The sequence below is a fragment of the Lynx rufus genome, unplaced genomic scaffold, assembly GCF_022079265.1.
Source record: "Lynx rufus isolate CCGP_SWC_20201006 ecotype Redwood Valley unplaced genomic scaffold, mLynRuf1.p SCAF_13, whole genome shotgun sequence".
Taxonomy (NCBI): domain Eukaryota; kingdom Metazoa; phylum Chordata; class Mammalia; order Carnivora; family Felidae; genus Lynx; species Lynx rufus.
The window spans coordinates 39,231,242-39,258,364 of record NW_025814827.1 but is presented as its reverse complement, the minus strand read 5'-3'; the positions used below and the strand labels follow the sequence as shown (position 1 = coordinate 39,258,364).

Genomic DNA, 27,123 nt, shown 5'->3' with positions numbered 1-27,123 from the left:
AACAGGCTCCAGGCTCTGAGCCATCAGCCCAGAGCCTGACGCGGGGCTCGAACTCACGGAACGCGAGATCGTGACCTGGCTGAAGTCGGACGCTTAACCGACTGCGCCACCCAGGCGCCCCGGCAAATACTTAACATTTTTAAAGGTAAATGTCAAGAAATAGGAAACTTGTGCCAAAGTCCATAGCTTCTTAATCATTACATCAAATGCTAGACTCAACTGGATCCCCCGCTCTATTAAAAGTGGACACATGGGAACACAAGGGACACAAAATTAGATCTCATATCACGTAATGTCACACCACTTAATCTTCATTTCTTTCCTGATTCGTTCTGTTAGCCAATGTAGGACGTAAACGCAAACTTAAATGGTCTGCTTGCTTATAATCTTGGTAATAAGATCTACAATTAAATCATATCAGCAATTTCAGTCAGTGCGTGGTTAACAGTACTGGGACCATTCTGGTTTGTTTTAATATGGAGTGGGGTTTATGTGTGCTAGAAACAATTCTGATTCTGATAATAACTTCACTGCTTATTTCCCAACAAATTCTATGTAAAGAAGCAGGAGAAGTGATGAGAAGGGGAACTATTCTACTATCTGAGTTGTACTGCCTTTAGGATTTCTGATCTGCACAACTCATTACAACTTCTAAGTCTTAGAGTCAAAGTGGCCCTGAGAAGTAATTAGGTCCGGGGCACCTGGGTGGCTCAGTCGGTTGAGCGTCTGACTTCGGCTCAGGTCATGATCTCACGGCTCTTGAGTTTGAGCCCGGTGTCAGGCTCTATGCTGACAGCTTGGAGCCTGGGAGCCTGCTTCGGATTCTGTGTCTCCCTCTCTCTCTGCCCCTAACCCACTCACATTCTGTCTCTGTCTCTCTCAAAAATAAACAAACATTAAAAAAAAAAATTAAAAAACAAAAAGAAGTAATTAGGTCCCCACCAATGTCACTTTTTGGCACCACTGATGGATGACCGCCTATTCCCTGCTAAAGCAGATCATTTTACTGTGGGACATCTCATATCTACATAAAAAACAAACAAACAAACAAACAAAAAACAACTTAGATAACGGCTCGACTATCTTTCTCCTTCAACCATCTGTATGTATCTACTCTGTCCTGGCTGTGCCCTCTAGAGCAGAGTCCAGCATTCCTGTTTCATAATTCAGTTTCCTTAATTTTAAATGGGGTATTTAAGGGCCTGAGCTTCATACCTTTTTGAAGGCACAAGAAGAATGCTTTATATATTCAACTTAAACTCTTCAAAACTATCCTGTTCCTACAGGACAATATTCATTAGTACTTATAGAACTCCCCTCTGATTTTCTGCCTCCATTTTCTATTTAGTTAATCCATCTGTGATCGACACAGGGCCTGAATTTTGGCTCTGGCCTCCCAGGAAACACTTTTCTCCTCACCATGCCCCATAATAGGAAAATGAATATACTGTTCTATAGTATCCTACTGTTCCCTATCTTGTTCATCAAAATTGACCCATTAGATTTCTCATTCCATCAGAGGCCTGTGTTTAAAAGAATGAAAGAGAAAAAAAAAAGACTATTTAACGTCCTTCTGATAGAAGCCTCCAAAGTAATAAAGGAAAGGAGTTTAGGTAACTGTGTAAAACACTGTTTATTTTAATACCTCCTTAAGCGTCAAAGGTATTAAGTATAAAACCTTCTCCAGCAACTTAATGCCTTTCTTAAGGTTCAGCAACAATAAAGGTGTACATTATTCTAGATGTGTGATGCACTAGATTAGATTGGAACTCTTTTGAAGGATACAGGAGTCACAGAAACAATCTGTTACAACTATACCCACTACAGTGGCCATCTGTTAAGCATCTGGCCAGCTTTGCTGCTGAATTCCTTCAGAATTGCTGGATAAACATATCATATAGTCCCTAAGGTTATAAACAGCTATGTTGGGAGTAGTAATTTCTGAAAACTGATCCATTAAGGGACTATCCTTTTCCTTCTGGCATGCCAAGAAGGTGGATGGAGATGAAATCTGCCAGCTACTGTTTCTCACAACAGGACAGCAAGCAAGAGCTCTCATAGACAGCTGGGGGAAAAACATAAAAGTGCCACTTAAAAATTAGTTCACGTGCCATTTCCGGTACAGGTGTTATCAATGTTTTAACTCTTTATTTGGCTTACTAACTACGAACATATTTGCCTCTACATAAAATTCACAGTGACACGGAACTCCTGTCCCTAAAATCTTGCCTAGGAAAGAGCAGGGGAAATAAGTCATTCAATTTCTCTGCATCTATTATCTATCCTTGAATACATTTAATACCACTAATTCTTTATCCGACTTCCTCCCTTTGGTGCAAATAAACCATTATTTCTCTCTGAGTTGTTTTCCCAGATCCCCTTAGAACTGCTTTTGAGTTTGTCTAATTTTGATATTGTGTCTTTATTTTCCACCAACCATATGCATCCCTATTCTCTTCACTCTGGCTGCTTTATCTCTTAAAAATACCAATTTTCCATAATAACTCTGCATGTGTACCAGTTATACATGGGCTGTCCCCCCCCTTCTTTAGCAAACAGTAGTATTTTAATTCTTTTTATACCAATCCTACAAATTCATAAATATCATCTTACTATGTGTGACATTTAAAGAGCTCTCATCTCAGCTTCGCAAACAGCAATTTTCAAAATACTGTGATATGCATGCTCTTTTATGCTTTTTATTAAAGTATTGAGACATTCAATGATTCTTATATGATCCTTGTTATTTTTACTACTAATGAATATAAAGACAATGTTTAGAAGGGTAATGTTTAGTACAAGTGTTTTGCCAATTTTCTAAGTGAAAATCTATAAACTATAAAGACAAAAGGTAGCTTTACTTTTCGAAATAGAGAATTACCTTCCCATTCATCTTTGATATGATCTCTGACATTCAGATTGATGGTAACATCTGCACGAACTCGGGTTGGCCAGTTTTCACCTATGTTGGGCTTGGCAACCTCAACCACAGTGAAAGCGACAATAGGCTGGGCCATTCGTGCCCAGCCACCAAACACTACACCACCATACTCAGACTGCCTGAAAACCAAAGAAGTGCATGATTACTCAAACAAAAAAGGACTTTTCCCCAACTTTGGGACAAGTACAATTAGTAAGGAGGAATACATGTTTAGCTCCTAACTAAGCCCTGACATTAGTAACTCTTACTAATTAACTTAAAAACAAAAAAACAAAAAAACAAAAAACAAAAACCAAGTCCCAATATATAAGGAATATATTCAACAGTATGAATTGGCAAACATGGTCCAGTAAAGAAAGGGACAAAGGAGGAGTGGCCTACACACACCCAGGAAAAAAAGGTAACTATATACATAAGAGAAGAGCCATGTTGTCAAAGAATAATCTATTATAATAATAGAATAACCTAGATTATAATAATAATCTAGCATAGTTAGCTTTAGTTTATATTCTTATCCTCTTCCTCTTTTCATCAAGATAGTCACAACTATTTCCATTTTATGTATAGGTATTTCTATAAGCTGTTTTAGAACAAGCTAGAATTTTAAAAATTAAAACCAAACCAACAAATGATTAATATCTATGCAAATGCTTGCTTTAGGGCGTAATAGTTAAATCATTTAAAAGATGCTGCCATGAATTAGGGGTACAAATAAGCTAGCTGTAATAATCAGAATCAGTAACATTCAAATACCCATTATTTCTTCTTAGTCTAAGTAGTGCTTTAAATTTTACACTAAGTAGTATATCTGGGAAATCTGTAACATAAATTCTGTAGCCACACTCCCAAACTGGAAAGCACTGCCAAAAATGACATGCTTACACAGGTAAAGAAAAGCTATATTCCATGTAAAGTCTTTGTGTTATAAGAAAAAACCTACACATTTTGTAATATCAAAGAGTAAAACTAATTAGAAACAAATGTTCTGCATCCAGTGACTTGCTTAGTATAATTTCTAAAAGGTAATAACTATCACCTCCATTTTTTACAATTTTACTACAGTATTAGTTTATACACCATAAAATTCATTCACTGTACATGCACACATTTCAATGATTTTTGGTAAATTTGCAGGGTTGTGCATCCATCACCACAACGTAATTTGAGAACATTTCCATCCTATGTATAAAAGATCCCTCTCATCTGACTACAGTCAATCCTGTTCCAAATACCCAGGCAACCACTAATCTATTCTCCCCAACTTCTGCTTATAAAATCTACCTGCAACATGAAGCATTAAAGAGGACAGATTTCTGCCTGTATGTTGCTCAGTGGTTTTAGCAGCCTGAAAACACGATCATTAGAACCATGCACTGAGTAAAAATGCCTCTCTTCTTCACCTTCAGCACACATGAGCAGAAAGAAGTCTGGCCTCTTTTTAGATCTCATCTTTTTCTTTTAATGTGTATTTATTTTGAGATGGGGTGACGAGAAAGGGGGACAGAGGATCCAAAGCGGGCTCTATACTGACAGCAGCGAGCACAATGCAGGGCTTGAACTCACAAATCCAAGAATCATGACCTGAGCCACAATCAAAAACTCAAACAAATGAGCCATCCAGGTGCCCCTAGATCTCATCATTTTTACGAAAATCTAGAAAAGTTTATTATCACAAGTTAAAACTCTCAAAAATGATATTTTTCCTCCTTAGCAGAAAATAATGTAAGTTAAAAAAATTTCCTTTGTTAATAGACCAGAAGAACACTAAGTATTTTTGGTTTATTTGACATTTAAGTAAAATATAAGTGAATTCTATTTGATAATCTGCTAATTAATAAATCCTTAGTTTGCAAAATGGCCAAAATTAGGTCCAGCATCTGAGCATATACACGCAAGGTAACCATAAACTGAAAGGAAGCTTCCGATCAAACACTCCCCCCGGGGTCCAAACAATAGGCAATAGTTTCAGCAAAGCTGTGGGCAGGGATGATCAGCCAGTGAGTATACAAATCTCACAGTGCTAGCCTGCCTACTGACTCAACTGATTATTAAGTCAAAAATACTTTATGTTGTGTTTTATAGTCTCACCCAGAATAACTTTTCACATAATAATTAATTAAAAAATAGAAGTGTGTATGAAATAAAATGTGGAAGTGAAAAAAATAGATCATAATCACAGTGTCCATGTAGCTCTCTGTAATTAGTAAGGAGAGAAGCCTGGAAAATACCTGCATCAGTTCATATTCAAAAAGTGTTAAGCTTTGCATACAGAATGCAGCATAATTATATGTGCACGCATGGTATGACTATAATAAAAATTCATTTTACAGAATTAATTTTACTAGTTTATGGTCACTTGTGGTATATAACTTACCCTCATCAATTTCATACTTAGCATGAAATAATAAATGAAGGACATAAAGTCATGTCTAAAATGAAAACTAACCTCCACAAATCTCCTAATGCACAGCTGCTTCCAATAACTAGAATGAAAGTCTTTTCTTAGCTAACGGAATTCCAAACATGAGCTAGCAGGCAGGGAGTTTAAGCAGAAGACTTCATCAAATAATGAGCCCTACTCACGGGCCCCCGAATAAATCCTGATTTAGTCTCTTCAAGGTAATCTATGGATGGAGGGCCAAGGAAGACTTCCCAACGTTCCATTATATGTGATGCTCAGCAATGCTCCCCATCTCTTGCCAGGTCCCTTAGAAAGGCTAACTGAGGTACTGGTGACAGCCACAAGAGCAGCTGGGGTAGCAGAAGACCCCTTTATTATAAGCTCCCAGGACTTAAACCGTCCTGCCCTAGTATAGGCCCGCTGGGTCAGCCCATACCCTCCCTCTTTACCCTTTTACTCATGTTCAACCTACTCTCCTCTACACTTCTTCCCTGTCCCCGAGAATGACGACCTCTCCCCCCTTATTTCCAGTCCCCCACCCCCAAGGATCCAGATACATATTTTATATTTTAGCATTTTTGATATACTCTAATCCACATTAGAGAATTTAGAGAATTTCTCAAACTAAATTTACAGAAATCAGACAATTTCTCAAAGAATAAATATATTTTGGAGGGCATCTACAAGCCAGGTATACTATTTCTAAACACACTTATGAGGTTTCTGACAGAGGTATGTCACGGTTTGCATCTCTTCATTACAAATGGAACCAATTTACTAACCATGGCTTCATTCTGCTGACACTATCCTCGATGTCCTGCCTAATTTCATAAGTTGACTCTAAGCGGAAGAGATTAAAGTTCCTTAGAAGGTAATCATGGAGAGTCAAAAATTGCAAATTCAACTTGGGAAGAGCAAGACAACCTGAAAAAGAAAACAACATCCACATCCAAATTATTCTCTTACTCAGACAGCTGTACTATGTATAAAGAAATGTACCACAAATTTGGTAGAGTCTAATTTAATGTTTAATATGCTGAAATACAGCATATTTGATAAGGTCCTATTTTTATTTTCACACAGAACTGAAACCAGGTTAAGAACTATCTACTAAGAACTGGAAAGGAAGAACAAATCTCATTAATACATATAACCACATATCAATAATTCATATACAAACAATCTTCTAAAAAATATTTGAAGATACTTAAAATTAACATAGTCTCAAGTAGTTTAAAAATTCTTCCTTTACTAATTTTTATTTGGCAAAGCTCGAAGTAATCAATGACCATAAACTAACCCCATGACAAATTTATCGCAGAACCTAATTAGTATACTACAATGCATAAATCTATCTCCAGTGGTCATTACTGTGCTCTGAATCTCGTCTTTTGGCTAGACTTTAAGGATACGGCATTGGTTGTTATTCCTGGAGTTACTTCCATTCCCACTGTACCAAAGCAATAATGAACCTAATAGAAAAAAACATAAATAAAAAAATGGGGGGCACCTGAGTGGCTCAGCTGGTTAAGCGACCAACTTCGGCTCAGGTCATGATCTCACAGTTTGTGAGTTCGAGCCCTGCATCAGGCTCTGTGCTGACAGCTCAGAGTCTGGAGCCTGCTTTGGATTCTGTGTCTGTCTGTCTATCTGTCTCTCTCACACTACCCCTCCTCTTCCCCTGCTCATGCTCTCTCTGTCTCAAAAATAAATAAACATAAAAAAATTTTATTTATTTCACATCATTTATGTTCATAAATTCTGATTTATAATCTGACTCAGTATCTTTCAGGCCAGAGGCTAAGGGAAAGCATCTCTTTGAGAGCACAATTTTATTAAAAAAAAGAAAAAAAGAATTAAAATGTCACCATTCTGCAACCGTCATTGAATTAACAAATCTAGCTGTTAAGCAGCAATGGCAGCTAACATCATACCCACAAAAACAACCAGACATCATATGCCTCTGATGAAAGAATACAACACTACCAAGAATCTTGCCAGAGAGAAAACCTTAAGCCTGATCAAGCTTCTGCATTCAGGTACCAATCTGTAAGAAAAATAAAGAGCAGAGGGACATACTCGGGTGTATACTGAGTAGTCACTAAAAAAAAGCTAGACTGTGGAACAAACAACTCAGGTTCTTCAAAACAAGAGGAAGGGATATGAGGTACTTGTAAAGTAAAAGACATTTAAAAAATGTGCACGATTAACTATCATATGTGGATGCACAATTCGGTGATAAAACTATGAAGAAATATATAGTGATTACTATGGAAGTGAAGACATGGTTACTTTCAAGTGGAGGCAGAAGCAGTAACTAGGAAGGAGCTTATAGGAGGGTTCTGGGATGGCTAACAAGGCGGTTATTTCTCTTATGATACTTAGTTAAGCTCTATATTTATTCTGTGTGGCTTTCTAGATCTGTGTTTATTAAAAAGGTCCAAAAAAGGGGCCAAAGATTTTACAAGAATTTTCTTTACAATTCTTACAATATATCTATTTTTATATCTGTCCCAATTTCTTCCTCTCCCTGGGAGCTAGAAGCAGTCTGTATCATGCAGTATTAGCTTTGATCTTTGCCTATTTATTATCAGCAGATGTTGAGCCCCCAAAACACAGGGCCATCCATGGTCACGAAAGAACAACGGCATGATATAGTCAACTGTCTGAAAACAGCTTAATTACAGTGAAACCATTTGGCAACTAATATTGTTCTGAAATTCTTTCTATAGAAGCTGAAAAGATTTGAATCCCTTTTCCTTTAAGTCCACAGGAATGAAAGAAGAGCAATACTTTCTATACTTGGCAAAATGTGTTTTATATGCTGACCAGTGTGACTGAGTAGCACCAAAAGGTACATGTATGACTAGGTCTATGTTTAAGAAAATATAAGCTATTTACTGCCAAACAAAATATGAAGTGGTATCTGCTTTGTAGGGACTGATTAGAAAAGAGATGGCATACATCCATGGTCATAAATGCTTTTAGCATGAACAAACTGGAAAAGTGAGAAAACAGTGCACTGGCCATTGTAAGAATGAAAAAAATAAAAAATGAAGACTGCCTATTCTGAAATCTAGAAAAATTTTGGTGCACTGCATATACTAAAGTTATAGCTTTAGGACAGGACTCTGAAGTATCCATTTTAAATAAATGTACCACTGGTGAGGTCTTTAAAACAGCTAAGCTTCTCATAATGATACCATTGTTCAAAAAATTTCCTTAAAAATTTTTTTTGAAATATGCCTTCAAAATACGTCACAATATACTTCAGCATATACTCAATTTTGGCGAATTCTCATCCTTAAAGGATGAACAAAAGCATTTAGGAACAAATCTGCTGAAATAGGTAAACAAACCAGGGAATACTATTTTCAATCAGACTAGGGGTTTATTATTAACAAATGACAATTTTTGGTGGTCATTAACTGGCTTAACAAGGAATTCAGAAGAACTTCTAAAAAAGGCTTTGAAATAAAACACTACTAAACAAAACCTATTACAGTGACATAATGAAAGCTACACTTCCTATACTATTAGGTTCCTTACAGTATTTTTATTGCTTATGGTCATATTTTATAAAGGATGACATAGGTACATGACATAAAATATGTATACAGGTGCACATCTGAGGACATGCACATACACACATTAGGACATGGTTAAATTTAATAAAAATCCTTAATGCTAAGCATTCAAATACTGAAAAGTTTCCAGCTTTAAAATGAACTTGAAGGTACCAGAATATTATCCTAATGTATGTAACAGACAGAAGTACTTTCAGTTACCTATGATAAATTCTAAATTAAATTTCATGGCACACCTGAATCCCGTGCTTCTCTGGCTTACCTTCCCCAGAATAGTATTCAGTTGGGACAATATTTTCATCCCAAATGATTTTCTCAGTTGGATACAAAGGCATCTGGTTCAACTGCTGAATCTGAGAAATTCGACGTTCGTGACGAGATACCTAGAAACAGGTTCATGTAGAAAGTCAGAAGCATCTTTTGTTAAAATAATTTATGGAGAAATTCACCATAAAGTTTGAAATGAGAAGTTTCATCTCTTTCAGTTATGGTAGTACTTAGAGGTTTTTCTTTCCTTTTTCCAATTTCTCCATAAATCAAAGATGAAAGAGGCACCCATTACGGTGAGCTTTGTAATCAGATGGATCTGAGTTCAACCCCCAGAACCTCTATGTATGAACTACATAAAAACTGGGCAAGATACCTCAACTTCCCTGATTTTAGCAATCTTTCAGTAAAGCAGATAAAATACCACCTACCTCTCAGGTTTCTTATGAAAATGAAATAGAATACTGTAAAATAGCATCAAGGTGCTTTGCACATGCCAGCACTTAGTATTCATCAATGTAAGAAAAAAATGGGAGCCCTAAGTCCTCGATTAAAGTTTTTATTCTTATACTAACTAAACAATATGGAAAATTTTGTTTATTAATAACCTGGTCTCAGCCTTCCTTGTAAAATGAGAGGTGGACTTGATGGCCTCTATGTAGATTTCCATTGTTAATATTATAGTAGTCCTCTATTTCAAACACAGAAATAAGCTTGTTCCCTAATTAATATGTTAAAATAATGATATATTTGAAAAATGTGTCATGTTCTCTTCAGTAGAGATAGTATTATTTTAGGAAAGAAGACAGTGTGATATCATCTAACCAATATGCATATTTCAACTTCTTCATCATTATTCAGATATTAGAAGAATCCAAAGCCTGAGGAAATCGTTTAGGAACAAGAGGAAATGAGAGATAATGCTGTAGCACTATAGATTTTTAAATTTTTAAAGCCGTTTTCTTTTTGGCATAAATATTTCAATTTTAAAAATAAAATCTTAGCTCTAAGACTGTAAAAGGCATAAAATCAAGCCTTATGTTTAAACCTGTTTTCCATTAGAAAGATTCCTAAAGAAATCCTCATTTCTTTGTATAGTAAGGATTTATTAATAATCCCCAAACCTGACTTATGAGAAACGATTTTACATTGTCAGAAAATAGGACAAGGAATTTTTAGAAAGCACTTGGCACTCGGAAATAACGAAGAAGGCAAAGATGGTGACCCGAGACATACATTTCACACAAGTAAATATATCAATAAAAAAGTATTTTCCACACATGAATTAATTTAAAACTCCAGGAATTTCTCTCCAAATGGCACTGAAGCACCTGTCACCAGGCTTAAAACATCTGCTATAATAGTTTCTGGTAACTATTCCCGAAGTAGCATATCTTCTTCTCTACAGTAAGGAATTGTATTTTATACCCTATATTAAAAGTATTAGCTTGGAACATATGTCACAAAACTGTGTGCCCATTATGGCTCTATGTTAAAAGATGTATATATACTCTTACATAGTGTATGTTTGTAAAGTTATAAAAAACATACTAAAAACTACTCAAACTAAAGCAGAGGAAGGAAGTCCTTTAGGATCTTTTCAATAGCAAACAGAAAACAAAAAATTAAAACAAGCCTTTTTTTTTTTTAACTCATGACACTAGCAAAAATTGGGATGACTCATAACACCCAATGCTGGTACAAGCTTAAGGAGATTTACTCTAACACACTGTTGGTGGGAAATGCACCTTTTTGAGGATAATTTGGCTGCATCCTATCTTTTAAATAAGCACATGTTTTAATCAAATAATTTCACTTCTAGGTACCTCTCCTAAATGTCCCCACATAGGCACAAAGAGGCATGTGTCAGGATCACATCATTATTTGTAAGTGAACATTGCAAACAACTTAAATATTCATAGTGTAGACATAATTACTCACACATTTTATGAATGATTTTACTAAAGCTAAAAGTAAGGTATACTCCTTTCCCTCAAATTTTTCTGTGAGCCTTAAAACTGCACTTAAAAAAAAGAAAACCTTAAAAAAAAAAACAAAAAAACAAAAAACCTTACCAAAAAAAGTATTAGTTTGAGAGATAAAGTCCACTACTTTCCAAAATGACTGAAAAATCCCTTAGAATTCTTAAACCACTAAGTCAGTGATAACTTATTTTCTTTAAACATTCCTGAGTTTTCTAATGATAAAGGTATACGTCAATATTCAAGGTACTTTAAATAACTTTTAAAATACACAGATAGACAGATATGAATACATATGTATTACCTGTGTGTGTGTATGTAACTGTGACCTCTAAAAGGCAGGAATGGTGTCAATTATCTATGCATTCCCCATTGCCTGAATCCAGAGCCTGACAAAAAAGCTGCTCATAAATGTCTGTATGCAATGAATTCATGCCATAAAGCACTTGTGAGAGGTAAAGTCTTGAGAAAAGAAATCTAACAAATGAGAAAAGAAATCTGACAAAACCAAATGATGATGTAATTGTAAAATAGGTATAGGTAGCAATGATCTACTTACCCTTTAGCCCTGGAAAAAAAGACATACCCAGGTCTTTAGGTATGATTCAAAATGGTAGGGAAAATTCAAAGAACATTAACATTTACCAGCAATTCCAGAAGAAATTCTTTATCAAAAGTTGTGTCTTCATTTTTAGGAAGAGTTGGTAACAAGCAGAGGTATGATGCCACCTGGTGGAGTGTATTTGAACTGCAGAATAAGGAATATTCAGATCAAGAGTATTCTATTAATTTAACCCTAGTTCATTTTTGAAACACCTAATTTTACAGATGGCTTAAAACATTTTACCTAGAAAATATAATCCTACGATACAGCAGAAAATTAAAAAAAAATTACCAATGAAAGCTAATCCCCTTAATGTAGGCTCTCAAATTATCGTCTGCATACCCCTGAGACCCTTCTAGGAAGTATGCAAGAAAAATACTATTTTATATTAATACTAGGACATTATTTGTTTTTTTCCACTGTCTTTACCTACACAGTGTAAAGCAATGGTGGGTAAACTACTGACATAGGGTAAGGTGGTGGCACCAACCAGGACTGTAAGTAGCCATAGCATTCCTCACTACCCCATGCAGAGTAAAAAACATTAAGAATGCAATTAATGAAGCAGCAAAATTAATATATTAACTAAAATTAAATTAGTAATTAAAATTAATTACTAATATAATTAAATTTGGACTCTTGACTATGCTTTTAAAAAATTCTGTGTGACAGAATGGGATGCACACATTTTGCACACAATTTTTGCTTGAAAGAACTGACAAACTATGGTTATTCAGACCTGAATAAATGGCAAAAAATTTTCAAATCTGAACAAACCAGTAACTTTAAGGAAAACAACTGATAGTATTTGTTACCAAAGATAAAATTTGAACTGCCAAGTGAAAAACTGGAATTCTAGAAAACTTGCATTCACCACCGTGAGCTGAACAGCTTTCCATTACTTGAATACGTTTCATCACGCTCCCCAAATTCCCTCACATACTCTATCCCAGTCCCTGGTAACCACTAATCTGTTTTTGATCTCCACGACTTTGCTTTTTCTAGAAGGTCAAATAAATGGAATCATACATTATGTAGCCTTTGACACTGGTTGCTTTCATTTAGCATAACGCAACTAAAATGCACCCAGACTGCATGTCTGTAATCGGTTCCTTTTTATTGCTGAGTAGTATTCCATCATATGGGATGTAGCACAGCACGTGTATTCACTCACCAGTTGAAGGATATGTTTTTAAAAGACAACTATAACTAAAGCCACTATATACATTTCCACACAGATTTTCGTGCAAACACAAATTTTCATTTCTCTTGGGTATATCTGTGAGAATACTAGATTGCACAGTAAGTACATGTTTAACTTTATAGGAAACTGTCAAATTTTTGCGAACTTTGAATTCCTATCAGCTATGTATGAGAATCCAGCTGCTCCACATCCTTGTCATAAGTCAATAACACTGCATGTTTTTTTTTAAACAATTCTAAAAGACATGTAATGGTATCTCATTATGATTTTAATATGCATTTCTCTAATGACTAATGATACTAAGCATCCTTCTGTGGCGTTACTGAAATGCATTATCTTTGGTGAAGTATCTGTTCAAATCTTGAGCTAAACGTTTTTTTATATATATTTGAGAGAAAGAGAGTGCAAGTGGGAGAAAGAGAATCCCAAGCAGACTCCACAGCCAGCACGGAGCCTGACCAGGGTTTGATCCCACAACCCCAGGAACATGACCTGAGCTGAAAGCAAGAGTTGGACACTCAACAGACTGAGCCACCCAGGCAGTCCCTGAGCTATTTTTAAATTGTTTTCTTATCACTGAGTTCTGAGACAGCCCATCATCAGATACGTGTTTGGCCAATATTTTGTTCCACTTTGGGGTTGTATTTTCATTCTCTTAACAATGTCTTTTCAAATAGTAATAGTTTTAAATTTTTATAAAGTCCAACTTATCCATTTTTTTTCTTTATGGACTGTGCTTTGGTGTCTATGGAAATGTTTGTACAAACCATAATCACACAGATATCCTGTATGTCCTATTAGTTCCCGTTTTGATAAATAGGTCTATGACTCACTTTGAGTTAATCTGTGTACAGAATGTGAAGTACGGGTTAAATTTCATACTTTGCATACAGATATCCAACCGTTCCACTATTGTTGAAAAGATTATCCTTTCTCCATTGAGTTGCTTTAGCACCTTAGTCAAAAATCAACTAACCATATATGTGCGGTCTATTTCTGAATTCTATTTTGTTCCGGTGGTGTCTATGTCTGTCTATCTTTTATTCAATACCACAGGGTCTTGACTACTGTAGCTTTACAAGCAATCTTGAAATTCGGTAGCGAGGATCCTCCAACTCTGTTCTTTTTCAAAATGGTTTAGGCTGTTCTCATCTCTGCCTTTCTATATTAATTTCTGAATAAGCCTGTTAATTTCTAGAAAATATTCTGCTGGAATTTTGATTGGAACTGAATTATATCTATGGATCAGTTTGGGCAGAATTCATACCTTAATTGAGTCCTCTCATCCATAAGCAAGGCAAATATCGCCATTTCTAAAATTAATTCACTTTAATTTAACTCACAGAGTTCCTTAATATGGTTTCAGATACCACACTAAAACTAACATTTAAGAAACTACCACTTGTCAAGTTTTTATATTGTATCAAAGAAAAATATTCACAATTATTTGAAAAAGCTACTGAAATATATTTCCCTTTTGCATAAGGCCTGATTTTCTTCATTTACTTCAACAAAAACAATCTCACAATAAATGAAATACAGAAGCACATCTGCAAATTCAACTGTCTTTGATTAAGTCAGACATTAAAGAGATTGCAGAAGTGTAAAACAATGCCACTTTTCACTATATTTTTTTTAATTTGGGAGAATATATTTTTCATTAACAATATGTATGCTAACATAATAGGCTTTTAATTAGTTTTTTAAATAAATTATTTAACATTTTTCCAGTTTTAATTTCTATTATAGTAAATATAATGGCTATAATCCATATTAAAAAAAAGGTTTTTAACATCCTCTATAATTTACAAGATTGTAAAGAAGTAATACGGGCAAAAATAAATTCCCCATATGGATTATGCAGCTACGTTTAATGTAAAAAAAAAATCTATAAAGGGGTTTTAAAAACATACTACTTTATAATTTTATGGGGAGGAAGGCCTTCTAACATAAAACATTTGCTATTGTTGTTAAGAAGACTTGACATATAATTTAAAAATTGTAAACACTGTAATAACAAAATATACCAACACAAAATCTAAAGTGAGAAACTGAGAGAAAATAATTACAACACAAATTAGACAAAATATTAGTATGCAAAATACAGGTTCTTAAAGAAATCAGTATGACAAGCAATGAAATACAAAATAGCAAAAGATAACAACAAAGTTGCAGACAAAATGCAAATGGCCAAGAAAAATAGAAAGATGCTCAATTTCCCCAACATAATCACAAAATGCAAAGTAAAACAATGATGGTTCTTTTATCTTTGGATTGGCGAAAATTAAAGACTAATTTACCTAGCAGGTAGGGAAAGAAATAAATCCTCAAATTCTGTTGGTATAACTGGTACATACTTTTGAAGGGAATTTAGCAATATATAACAAATTTTAAATACATAACCCCTTTGAGTCAGCCATTCTGCTTCTGTGAATCAGTGCCAAAAATTTTCACAGAGAAATAAAAAGGATGTTGTTCATTAGTGAGTCATTAATAATGGCCAAAAATTTAGAAATTAAAGATTTGTCAATTGGAGAGTGATCACAAAATAGTATGGCAGAGTTATTCAAAGGAACTTTCTGCAGTTCATTAAGAGAATGAAATAATTCTATGTGTTATTATAAGAGTTATTATTTGGGTGCCTGAGTGGCTCGGTTGGTTAAGTGTCCGACTTTAGCTCAGGTCATGATCTCACAGTTTTTGAGTTCGAGCCCCGCACTGGGCTCTGTGCTGACAGCTCAGAGCCTGGCGCCTCCTTCAGATTCTGTGCCTCTCTCTCTGTCTGCCCTTCTCCCACTCACGCTCTGTATCTCTCTCTCAAAAATAAACATTAAAAAAAAAAGTTATTAAATCTTCTTATGAAGATTCAATAATCTTCCAAGTTAATCAACTTCTAAGTTAAAGCCAAGTTTGTTTCATTTTAGAGAGCCATAATGAGCTAAACATAATTTCTCCCAAGAGTTAAGGACAATAGGGAGATAACAGAGCACAGTTAAAAGTTAGGTTTGAGGGGCGCCTGGATGGCTCAGTTGGTTAAGCGTCTGACTTTGGCTCAGGTCACAATCGCTTGGTTTGTGGGTTTGAGCCCTGTGTTGGGCTCTGTGCTGACAAGCTCGGAGCCTGGAGCCTGCTTCAGATTCTGTGTCTCCCTCTCTCTCTGCCCCTCCCCTGCTCACGGTCTGTCTCTGTATTTCAATAATAAATAAACGTTAAAAAAAATTTTTTTTTAAATAAAAAAATAAAAGCTAGGTTTTACTTTCTCTGCTGCTTTGGAAGAAAGCTGCTTACTTGCTATTTGACCTAGACAAATGACTTAACAATTCTGTGTCTCAGTGACCTTAAACCTAAAATGGTACCTACTCCTCACACAAATGAAAGTCTTGAGGATTATTTACATACTTAGTAGAGTGCCTACCACGTAGTACAAACGTATTACTACATTTTCAAAAATGTGTATTAGCTGAGTGCCAAAGAATATTACTAATTTCATAAATTTTAAACACACAAAAAGGTTTCTAACTCATACCTTTGATGTCACATATGAACATTTACTGATTTCTGTTGTATATTATGACTGATGGGATACCAGTTTTATGTTCTACTTTAAGAAAACTTTATGATCTAGGAAAAATGTTTAAGTTATGAAAAATATAAATTTTGGGACGCCTGGGTGGCTTAGTTGGTTAAGTGTCCAACTTCGGCTCAGGTCATGATTTCATAGCTCATGATGAGTTCAAGCCCCATGTCCGAATCTGTGCTTCCCTCTCTCTCTCTCTGCCCCTCCCCCGCTCATGCTCTGTCTCTCCAAAACAAAAATAAAAACCATTAAATTAATAAATATTAATTTTGCTCCCAAAATAGATGATCAATAATTATAGCGAAGTGACTTAAAGATACTAACTGCTGGAGAGAAGCATTAGTTTTAGTTGTCAACAAAGCAAGCGGTGCAACAAGTTACATTACTTAAGGTAGTGCAAAATGATTAAAAACACAAAGAAAATTAAAATTCAGTTTTCTTTCCATGTTGACTTACCTAAGTGGTCCAAAAAACTTGACCAAAGATTCCCGAGTATCTACTTCTGCCACATTTGAGAGTGCAAAATCATAGAGTTCAGGGAAATGTGCAAAGGCAGCTCTCTAGAAAACGGGAAAAACAAAAACAAAACTCAAGAACTAATGTCTGCATATTAACAATAAACTACAATTTATGTACTATATAATAAAAATATTAAAAAATATATTAATGCACTTCTCTTTCTTATATGCTTCTCATATGTGACCTCTGCCTTATTTAGTCAGAAGCATTCAATACAATGGGGGAAAACCAGAATTATTCTAGCAGGAACGCAAAAACAAAGAGTCAATGTTCAACTTTTTATTTCTAAGTTGTATTTTGAACATACATGAAACAGCCAATAAAGCTACCTTCACTGACAGGAAGGGAGAGAAATAAAATACCTGAAGAGATAGCTTGAGGGAGAAACCAAAAGTACAGTGTGTTTGTGCTTTGTTTTACTTAGGAACTCTGGAAAGAAAGGACTTCACAGGGTTAACACCCCCAGCCGACATGGGGTAAGCCACAAGAAAACAGAAATAGTAGCACTACAGTGACTGGGTAAGAGTGTATGTGATAACATCCCTAGTCTTTCTCAATGCCCACGTGGCACAGAGAAATCCGGAAGTTTTCATGTGCCCCACAGTGGGATGACACAAAAACCTGCCAAGGTTACTGGTGAGCATGCCATAGGGTTACTACAGGCAATGGTGAAATGACCCTGCAACCCAAGCCTGAGAGTGAACTGTTGAAGCTAGGAAATGAATGGGAGTCAGCTCTCTGGAGGACTCCAGCATGACCAAGAGCAAGAGTGCAGCCTCGTCAGCAAGGAGATAGCCAAGCTCCTCGGGAATCATCATGCCATGCCTGTGCCACAAGAGCAGACCACAAGCCGCGCCAGCTGTGGTTACTTCAAGGGCAGAAGCAGAAGGACAAAAACACCAATGCTCTGAGCAAAGCAAGAAAAGACATGTAAGTTGTGCAGGTCACTCTTCTTCCAAAACAATGAGGCTATCTCAATGCTTCCATATACCCAGATGCCATTTGGGGAAAGAAGAGGGAGAACAGAGAGTCCCTGAGAGATAGTGGAATTGATTATGAAAGACATTTTGAACTTAAGTTTGAGTCTTTCCCCAAAAAGACGGAAACAGACAGGACTGAATTTCTCCAAAGTGACAAATAAAAGCTTCTTTTTACCACCAGAAAGGGCAAGAGCAAGAGGAAATCAAGAACAGAAAACAAAGGTACTCTGTTGACACAGCTGAGCTGTACTGGACAATTTCGGTCCCATTACATGTGTTTATCTTTAAAATTTATAAAACGCTCACACATACTTTGTCGATACATTGGGAATACTCTTTCATAAATAAAACTGGTAAGTATATGCACCAAATTGGCCCAGTAATTAATCAAACATTTCTGAGTGTCAAATATCAGTATCTTGATTCTCAAGATTGAAGACTATGAAGAAAGCCATTTTTTCCCCATGAATTCATTAGAAATAGTAATATTTTAAAATATTTAAAAACTTATTTAAAAATAATTAAAATATTTAAATAAAATATTTAAAAGTAATATTTTTAAAAAATTTAAAAGTTAGCATTATTTTAAGTATTTAAAAATTTTAAAAGTAACATTTTAAAAGTTCAAGATGAAACACTATTAAATTAGTAGTTTTTTATACCTGTACTACATGAAACTACATTATTTATGAACCAACTTGACGGGAGCAGAAGCACAAGCTATACTGCATTTCAGTCACCTGGAGAGAAGTGATTCTGTCATAGTGAATTGTAGTCATCTCATTCTCTGTCAGAGCGTTCCCAGTCTGGTCGTTAATCTCAAAACCAGTATAGAACTTAAGCATGTCCAAAAGCTGAAAGGATACATTTACATTAATAAACTGTGTGAACATAAGAACAAGAAACCACAAACAAAAACTACTTATTATAAAGATTAAGTAAGTCTGTATACCTTCTCCGAGGTGCTGGAAAACTCTGGAATATAAACACTGCAACAAACACTTCAGAACATATCCAAACATGTTTTATTTGTGTGAGGAAAAAGTATGTTTCTTGTGAATAAATTGTTAAGAGTCTATTTCATATACACAGTCTACTTCTACAGAGAGGAACTTAAATTGAAATCCCAGTACTGAACGGACATTAAGGATTTAATCAAAGGAAGCCAAACACTTAAATGGAAAAAAACAAAGTACACCACTGCCAATTTATGGAACTACACCACTAGAGGGAACTCTTGAGGTCCTTTACTTAGGTAGGCCACTTAATACAGAATTTTCTGAATGAGGGTTTTGGAATTCATAATTGGAGATATTCTTCTCTGTGTGCTGCTACTATTAGGGAAATGCAGCAAGGTGAGGAAAGCTAAGATATTTATTCCTCTCATCAGTCTCCACAGCCATTAAGCCCTTGCTTTGGCTTAGTTCCTGCTGCTATAATGAAGGCCTGTTTTCCCCAGAGACACAGTCTACTGGCTACATTTACCCCAAATCTTCATCATTATTGATTCTAACCTATGGCAAAACAGATACTAGAATTTTAGTATGTTTTAATGCATGTGGCAAATCACTGGATAGAAATTTAGTAAGAGAATGAGAAAAAATATAGATACAAGATAAAAGAATTCTTAAAAGAATATATAAGCACACAAAAATTGTATCTCCAACTATGATCTCATTGAAAGGCAAGTATTAGGAGTTTGGTGGAAGACTTTTTCCTGAAGAGGTGATGCAAAACAGGAAATGTGAAACACTATTACTTCTTTCTACTCAAGGTAGCAAATGAAGTGCACTGCCATGCTCTCAACGGTTTTGGTCACCACCGTCATATGGAAAGACAGCCATGAGAGGAGGGCATAGTTCTCTTGAAATTAGTGCTCATCATCTACTGTATTCCACAGTGGTTACTAACATAAAATATATGAGTATGTGGGACTGCACTGCCAAAATCCTAATTTAGTCCAATAATAAAATCATGTATGATTAATCAAAGCTCTTCATTCGTTTTCTATACTAAGATTTGATTTTACTTTAAAATGACTAATTGGGAATTTACATTACTTAATTCAATATTTAGTAAAATTTCCTTTATATCACCACTGGCACTCTTGGTTGCATGGCAGAAAAAGAATCAATTTAGAAATGAAAATATGTTCAGATATTATCAGTGCTCACCTGGGAAAAAAGATGGCCATCCTCTTCTCTATGAACAAGATTGGAAAGGTAACAATGAACCAAAAGGTGGGAGTCATCCAGAATGGTATTAAACCAGCGCCTTGTGGGGAGGAGGGCCTAAAAAAAATAAATACCATGGCAATAAATCTGCATGTTCTCTGCAGCTAGAGGTAAACTCTACTGATCCTTCACTCAGAAGTGTCAATCACATACAAAGTACCCTCTAGTCTCCCAAAAGACACTGTGCACAAAGCAAAGGGTCTGGTCCATGTGTAAACAGGCGCAGTGGCAATGTTTATAAATAAAATACGACATTAGAAGAAATTTCACAGATACGAAAGCCAGTAGTTTTCAAACAAAATCTTCTATGAAATCTCAATATATTTTGGGTATAGATTTAAAAATGGTGCTACTCTGAGAGAAAAGGGACTGGGGACCCCTATATGGAGACTTCATCCTCCATTTCCTCTTACCACATCGTCCTGTGACAGTCAGCAAGACAATGCTGAGACACTGTGATCATCAGTTTGAAAACCACTAATCTAATCAAATATCCTCATTTTATAGATGAGGTTATTGAGATCCTCAGAGGCTATAAATTAGTTACTGGCAGAACCAGAATCTGAATGAAGATCTCATGCATGGCTGCAAGTCCAATACTCTAATCCGTATGTCAAGAAACTACCTTGTCTCTCCAGATAAGAAATGAACACAAAGGATTTTCTTTCAATTTCCTGCAGTAAAGAGGGAAAGGAAATGAACTGAGTCTGAATTATACCAACTCTGCATCTGAACTCTCTGTCAAAATCTTGCACCTAGTATTATGAAATCTTCTTCAAGGATCTTAATTTAAAAAATTGACAATAGCAGCTATATCTTTCTTCACCAACAATATTAGGCACATTTAGAAAAGTGAGATTATTAAAGAGATGCCCATAAATCCACAACTTCAGCCACTATTAAAAACTCCATGATGGGGTATTAAAATATGATAGAAAATAAATTGCCACTGCTGGACCCATATTTAATAACTATACTACATGTTTTTTTCTACAAATAGCAGCCATCTGACAGTTATTTGAAAACTTAAAGAGCCAACTGCATTTTACTTTTGTTTCTCTGTTACACATAGAAACAGGTAAAATCTAAGGCCTGTCTGAGGTAATGAAGAAATATTTCATATATTTCACAGTCATATGCTCAAACTTATCCACCATAATGATGATGTAACAGGAAAGTCACTGCAAATTTCTTACCTCCAGATCAATCATAAGTTCAATGAATCTTTCACAGTAATGAACTTTGTCCATAGTGACAGGTTCTGGACATAACAGACAGAACATGTTAAGATTTCCTTACTTAGAATCTACAAAGAACTTATCAAACTCAACACCCAAAAAACAAATAATCCAGTGAATAAATGGGCAAAAGACATGAACAGACACTTCTCCAAAGAAGAGATCCAGATGGCCAACTGACACACGAAAAAATGCTCAACATCACTCATCATCAGGGAAATACAAATCAAAACCACAATGAGATACCACCTCACACCTGTCAGAATGGCTAACATTAACAACTCATAGATGTGGAGAACAAACTGAGGGTTGCTGGAGGGATTGTGGGAGGGGGGATGGGCTAAATGGGTAAGGGGCATTAAGGAATCTTCTCCTGAAATCACTGTTTCACTATATGCTAACTAATTTAGATGTAAATTTAAAAAAATAAAATAATAAAAATACTAATATTAAGTAAGTGACTTAGATTATCAGCATATGACAAGTTTTTCTATACACTTAGGCTGGGAGTAACATTATGCCTCAATCAGGTATAGCTGATGTATATAGCATTAGTATCTATTCCTCACTAAATTATAGTTATGATTTTCAGTTGTAAAATATTACTTGGAAGGTTGGCATTTATAAGTAGTGTAAACAAAGCAACAATCTCTGATGCAAAAATATAAATATGGTATATCTACAGAACTGTTCTTAGATTATATCCCATTTAGGAAATAAAATATTAACAAATGATACACCTTACATAGTATATATACACCTTTATTAAGTAAAAAGTATTCTATGTAGAGCTTGCAAACCCAACATAATGTAATTAGCCCCTCTGGATATATAGGCATATCTCCCTCCCTCTGTGTCTCTGTCTCTCTCTCTCTGTCTCTCTCTCTGTCTCTCTCTCTCTCTCTCTCTCTCTCTCTCACACACACACACACACACACACACACACACACACAAATACAGTATAATCATGGCATATTTTTAAGTACATAGTCTACAGAGCATATATTTGTATTTGTTTCATCAATAAATAGGGGCCACATTGGAGGGAATATCTTTCCCATTTTGCCTTATAGCTTGTTATCTCAAAAATCACTATCTCCTGTTCGATCAGTATTTGATGCTGTCTAAAAACACTATTCAGTACCACAGGATAAATGCCATGTGGGTCTGTGACTGACTTGTTCAACATTGTACCCTAGCACCTTGTTCAGAATCTAGGTCTTGCAAGCAAACTCAAAAAATATTTGCTAAGTAAATGAATATTTCAATAACTATATAAAAAGAGAGGAGAGAGGGAGAGGCGGAGGGAGAGAAAGAGAGAATCTTAAGCAGGCTTCACATTCAGCACAGAGCCTAACGCAGAGCTCAATCCCATGGATGACCCGAACCGAAATCAAGCGTCAGACACTCAACCAACAGAGCTTACCCAGGCACCCCAAAATATGTGAATTTTTAACGCAGTCATAATACTCAGACTGGTCATATATATGAAAAGGGGAGGGCAGGTACGTTGTCTTTATGATTTAAAACTGTTCTAGGAGCAGTTTTTAGATTAGAGGCTAGTGAATACTATAGGAGCATCTAAACCACAACTTCACAAATAAGCTGAGAGGAAGAAGATAGTTACCAGAAGGTGGCACTGATTTCAACACAGAGATAAACTTCTGGATGAGTTGTGAAAGGAATCTTCTTTCTTGGTAGGCTCTAAAATCAGAGAACAACGTTGACCAAATTGTTTTTGAAAAATAATTATTTCAAAAGTAAAATTTAAATGCTGAACAAGCTTTTCTTACACTATTCAAATGTTCCACTTCTCTCTGAAATTAGGGTCATAATTTGAACACACACCTGCTTCTTTGTATGTATACACAAGACTATGTAAAGAAAAGAAGAGCCTCATTACCGGCCTAAATGAGCCAGCAAAGAAAACACCACTTTCTCTTACCATGTTACTGTGAAGGTTTTCACTTGAGATTTAAAGGTCAGAACTTGAAAGGAGTTTTCAAAATTTCATTTACAGTCTGCCCTTGACATTCAAAATTTAACGTTTAAGTATACAGTTAAAATAAAACAAGCAATTTTATACTTTAGTATATTTTAAGTATTATATATAATAGAGTATTACAATGTCTAAAACTTAAATGCTGGTTTAAAGAACAACTTTCTACTCATTACTAATTTAAGATGCACTGTGTACCAGTCAATCAACAAACATTCACCAGGTATTGGACAGCTGTAAATGATTATGCCAGTCCTGGGGGAAATACAAAGGAGGGGAATGACTACATGACCGGAAACAAGTCATATAACATGACGATAATTAGTAACACAAACCAACATGTAATTACTAAAACTGGCTGACATTAAATGAGCACTTACTGTGTCAGGATCTGAGCTGTGTTAAGTGCTTCACTCGAATAATCTCATTAAATGCTGACAACAGTCCCATTAAACAGGTACTACGGTTCCAACAGGTTCCAACTGAAGAACCTATTCTTTCAACAACTACACATGTATTTTTTAAAAAATGTTTTAATTTTTATTTTTGAGAAAGAGAGAGAGAGAGAAACAGAGCACAAGTGAGGGAGAGGCAGAGACAGAGGGAGACACAGAACCTGAAGCAGTCCCCAGGCTCTAAGCTGTCAGCACAGGGCCCAACATGGGGCTCAAACCCACCAACTGCAAGATCATGACCTGAATTCAGATGACCTTAACCAACTGAGCCACCTGATGCCCCTCAACAACTACACATATTTTAACTATTATACCAACAGCTGGAGTTTCAATAAAAAACACACAGCGTGGTTTGAAGTTCAGAAGAAAGCACAGTGGCTTGAAGTAGTTGGTCCAGAAGTGTTTGGAAGGTTAGCCTTCAATAAAGTGGAAGAAACAATGAATACCCAGGGATTTGGGGGAGTCACAAACAAAACAGCTGGAGGTTTCTGAATGCCACTGCAAGGAGTTTAGAGCTTCTCCTCTAAGAAGGAAACCACTGTAAGCTTGTGAATAGGCAAAGCTTGTGAATAGGCAAAGCTTGTGAATATGGGAAAACCACAAAATTTTCTATGAAGATGGCTAGTTAGGCTCATTGTTGTGGGAAAACTGGAAGAAACATCAAATAGGAATTCATTGTAATGCTTTAGTCAAGAGGCTCTGGAGGCTTGAATTAAGATGACAACAGTGTGAACAGGCAAAAGAGAGGAAGGACAAAAGATCAACAGGATTGGCTGACTGGATATAAATTGCTGGCCAGAGGACTGGAATATTCTAAGCCCAATTTCTGAAAGAATTAAGAGAAACTGGCCAGAAAATTAAGTTTAGGAGGGAAAACAATGAATATTACTTAAGCCAAACTGGAGTTCATGGCAAACAGAAGTACAGCTAACCCTTGAACAACACAGGTTCGAAATGTATAGGTCCACTCACATGCGGATTTTTTCAATAAATACAGCACAGTACTGGAAATATATCTTCTCTTCCTTATGATTTTCTTAATAATACTTTCTATTCTCTAAGCTTAATTTACTGTAAGAGTACAGTATATGATATACAAAATATACAAAATACGTGTTCACCAACTGTTATCAGTAAGGCTTCTGGTCAACAGAGGACTATTAACAGTTAGGTTTTTGGGAAGTCACGAGTTACATGAGGACTTGTGACTGTATGAGAGGGTGGCCAGTGCCCCTAATCCCTGCCCTGTTCAAGGGTCAACTGTATACAGCAAAGAATTATTCTAAGACAGGGCCAGAGAGATTTATGATTAAATCATGTTGAGGTAACAGGAAGAGTAGGTTTAAGAAAAAATAGTCAAGTAATGCAGATGCCATGTGATTAGTCTAATCAAGAGGCTGTTGGGTGGGAAGACACCATGAATAATGAGACTAGAGTTGGAAATTAAAGAAGGAATTTTCCTACCCTGTCCCTAATATCTTCTCCTCGTGGCTCTCACTCCCACCCACCCAAACTCATTTTTCTGACATGTAGCTTTTCTTAGTTCTTCCTATTTTCAGTAACCACCAGCACAACTCCAGGTTCCATTTCTTTTTGTCCTCAACCCTCTTTTCATGGTTTATGTATCTCACTAAATAATCTCATCCATACTCATGAAATTACCAGCTACACATGTATAGAGTACTCTCCAAAGTGGATCAAACAATAAGAAAGAACCAGAAAGTCATCACAGGTCCAAGGGAAGGGAGTCTTCAGCATATATACATATGCAGAAAAAAAGGAGTGAATGGAAAAGAGCAATAAAAGATGGAGACACGGGGTGCCTGGGTGGCTCGGTTGGTTAAGTGCCCAACTTTGGCTCAGGTCATGATCTCACAGCTCGTGGGTTCGAACCCCACGTCGGACTCTGTGCTGACAGCTCAGAGCCTGGAGCCTGCTTTGGATTCTGTGTCTCCCTCTCCCTCTGCTCCTCCCTCATTCATGCTCTGTCTCTCTCTCTCAAAAATAAACATTAAAAAAAAAAAAAAGGTTTTAAAGATGGAGACAGTGCAAGGGGTATTGCACTAGTCACCGAGTTAGTCTCGCAGAGAGAGAGAGAGAAAAGCCTCTTAAGAGTATGTGGATCCTTCCCGTTTCCTACTAATAGTACTTTGTGTGGTGAAATAAATACTTGCTATCAGACTTCCCCAACTCATAATAAATACTACTATTAAAAGAAACCATAATCCTCACCTGCTTCTTTAATCCTTATACTTGACTTATTTTTCTCCCTAACATGTATCACCATCTAATACACTATATAATTGATCTTTTTTTGGTGCTATCTGCCCCCAACTAGAATGTAAGCTCCACAGAATAGGAACTACTTCCATTTCATTCTCTATTATGTCCCCTATACCTAGAAGAGTACCTGGCAAAATGATAAACATTCACTAGTTGTTGAATGAATGAATAAATGAATGAACAAACGAATGATGGCTGGAGTGTATAAAAGTCACTATAAAGAGTAAGGGAGTGAGAAAAAGAAAGAAAAGTTGATTGATAGCTTGAAGATTGTGCAGAAAATTGAAAAACATCCATGACAGACAAACTACGGTCAAGAGGCAGGGAGAGGATCAATGATATCCTTATCATTGGAGCAGAGAGAAGAGAAAGAAGAAAAACATGGTGATGTTGTGGTTTCCCCTTTAGACCTTTATGAAAAATATTCCTATGACAGTAAAAGCACTTCTTATTTATTTAGTTCAGCCTATATAAAGGAAACAACAAACCAATCAACACCATCTAGGACTTAAAACCAAAATAATAAACCAATGTGGAACAAAATTTTGGCAACATACTGTTCTCTTGCTTCTGGATCCATCTTTTCATCATTCTTTTTAATCAAGTTCCAAAATTTTCTTAGCTTAGGGGTCTTTTTTAATTCTAATTCCAATCGTGCCTGAAAGAATGATGTGATATTAAATCACCAGTAACCTCAAAGTTTACAAAGGTAAATATTAGATCAACTATCAGCTAGTTTTCTAATGTGTGGATACAATATAAAGCAATGGGATAAAACCTGAAAGCAACATGACAAAACCTGAAAACTAAGAAACTAACAACTCTAATTTTAAAAAAACTATTTAATTCTAA

General features: G+C 35.8%; 1 protein-coding gene across 1 annotated transcript in view; it reads right to left on the bottom strand.

Annotated features, from left to right (window-relative positions):
- Window positions 1-27,123, bottom strand: part of AQR (aquarius intron-binding spliceosomal factor) — a 91,675-nt gene that overhangs the window by 41,004 nt on the left and 23,548 nt on the right. The window contains exons 8-17 of the mRNA XM_047075346.1: window positions 26,829-26,929; window positions 23,162-23,238; window positions 21,493-21,557; window positions 20,237-20,353; window positions 18,803-18,916; window positions 17,020-17,123; window positions 11,824-11,926; window positions 9,192-9,312; window positions 6,125-6,266; window positions 2,882-3,060 (exon numbers count right to left, since the gene is read on the bottom strand). Coding sequence (XP_046931302.1) covers window positions 2,882-3,060; window positions 6,125-6,266; window positions 9,192-9,312; window positions 11,824-11,926; window positions 17,020-17,123; window positions 18,803-18,916; window positions 20,237-20,353; window positions 21,493-21,557; window positions 23,162-23,238; window positions 26,829-26,929 — 1,123 coding nt within the window. The remainder of the gene's footprint in view (window positions 1-2,881; window positions 3,061-6,124; window positions 6,267-9,191; window positions 9,313-11,823; window positions 11,927-17,019; window positions 17,124-18,802; window positions 18,917-20,236; window positions 20,354-21,492; window positions 21,558-23,161; window positions 23,239-26,828; window positions 26,930-27,123) is intronic.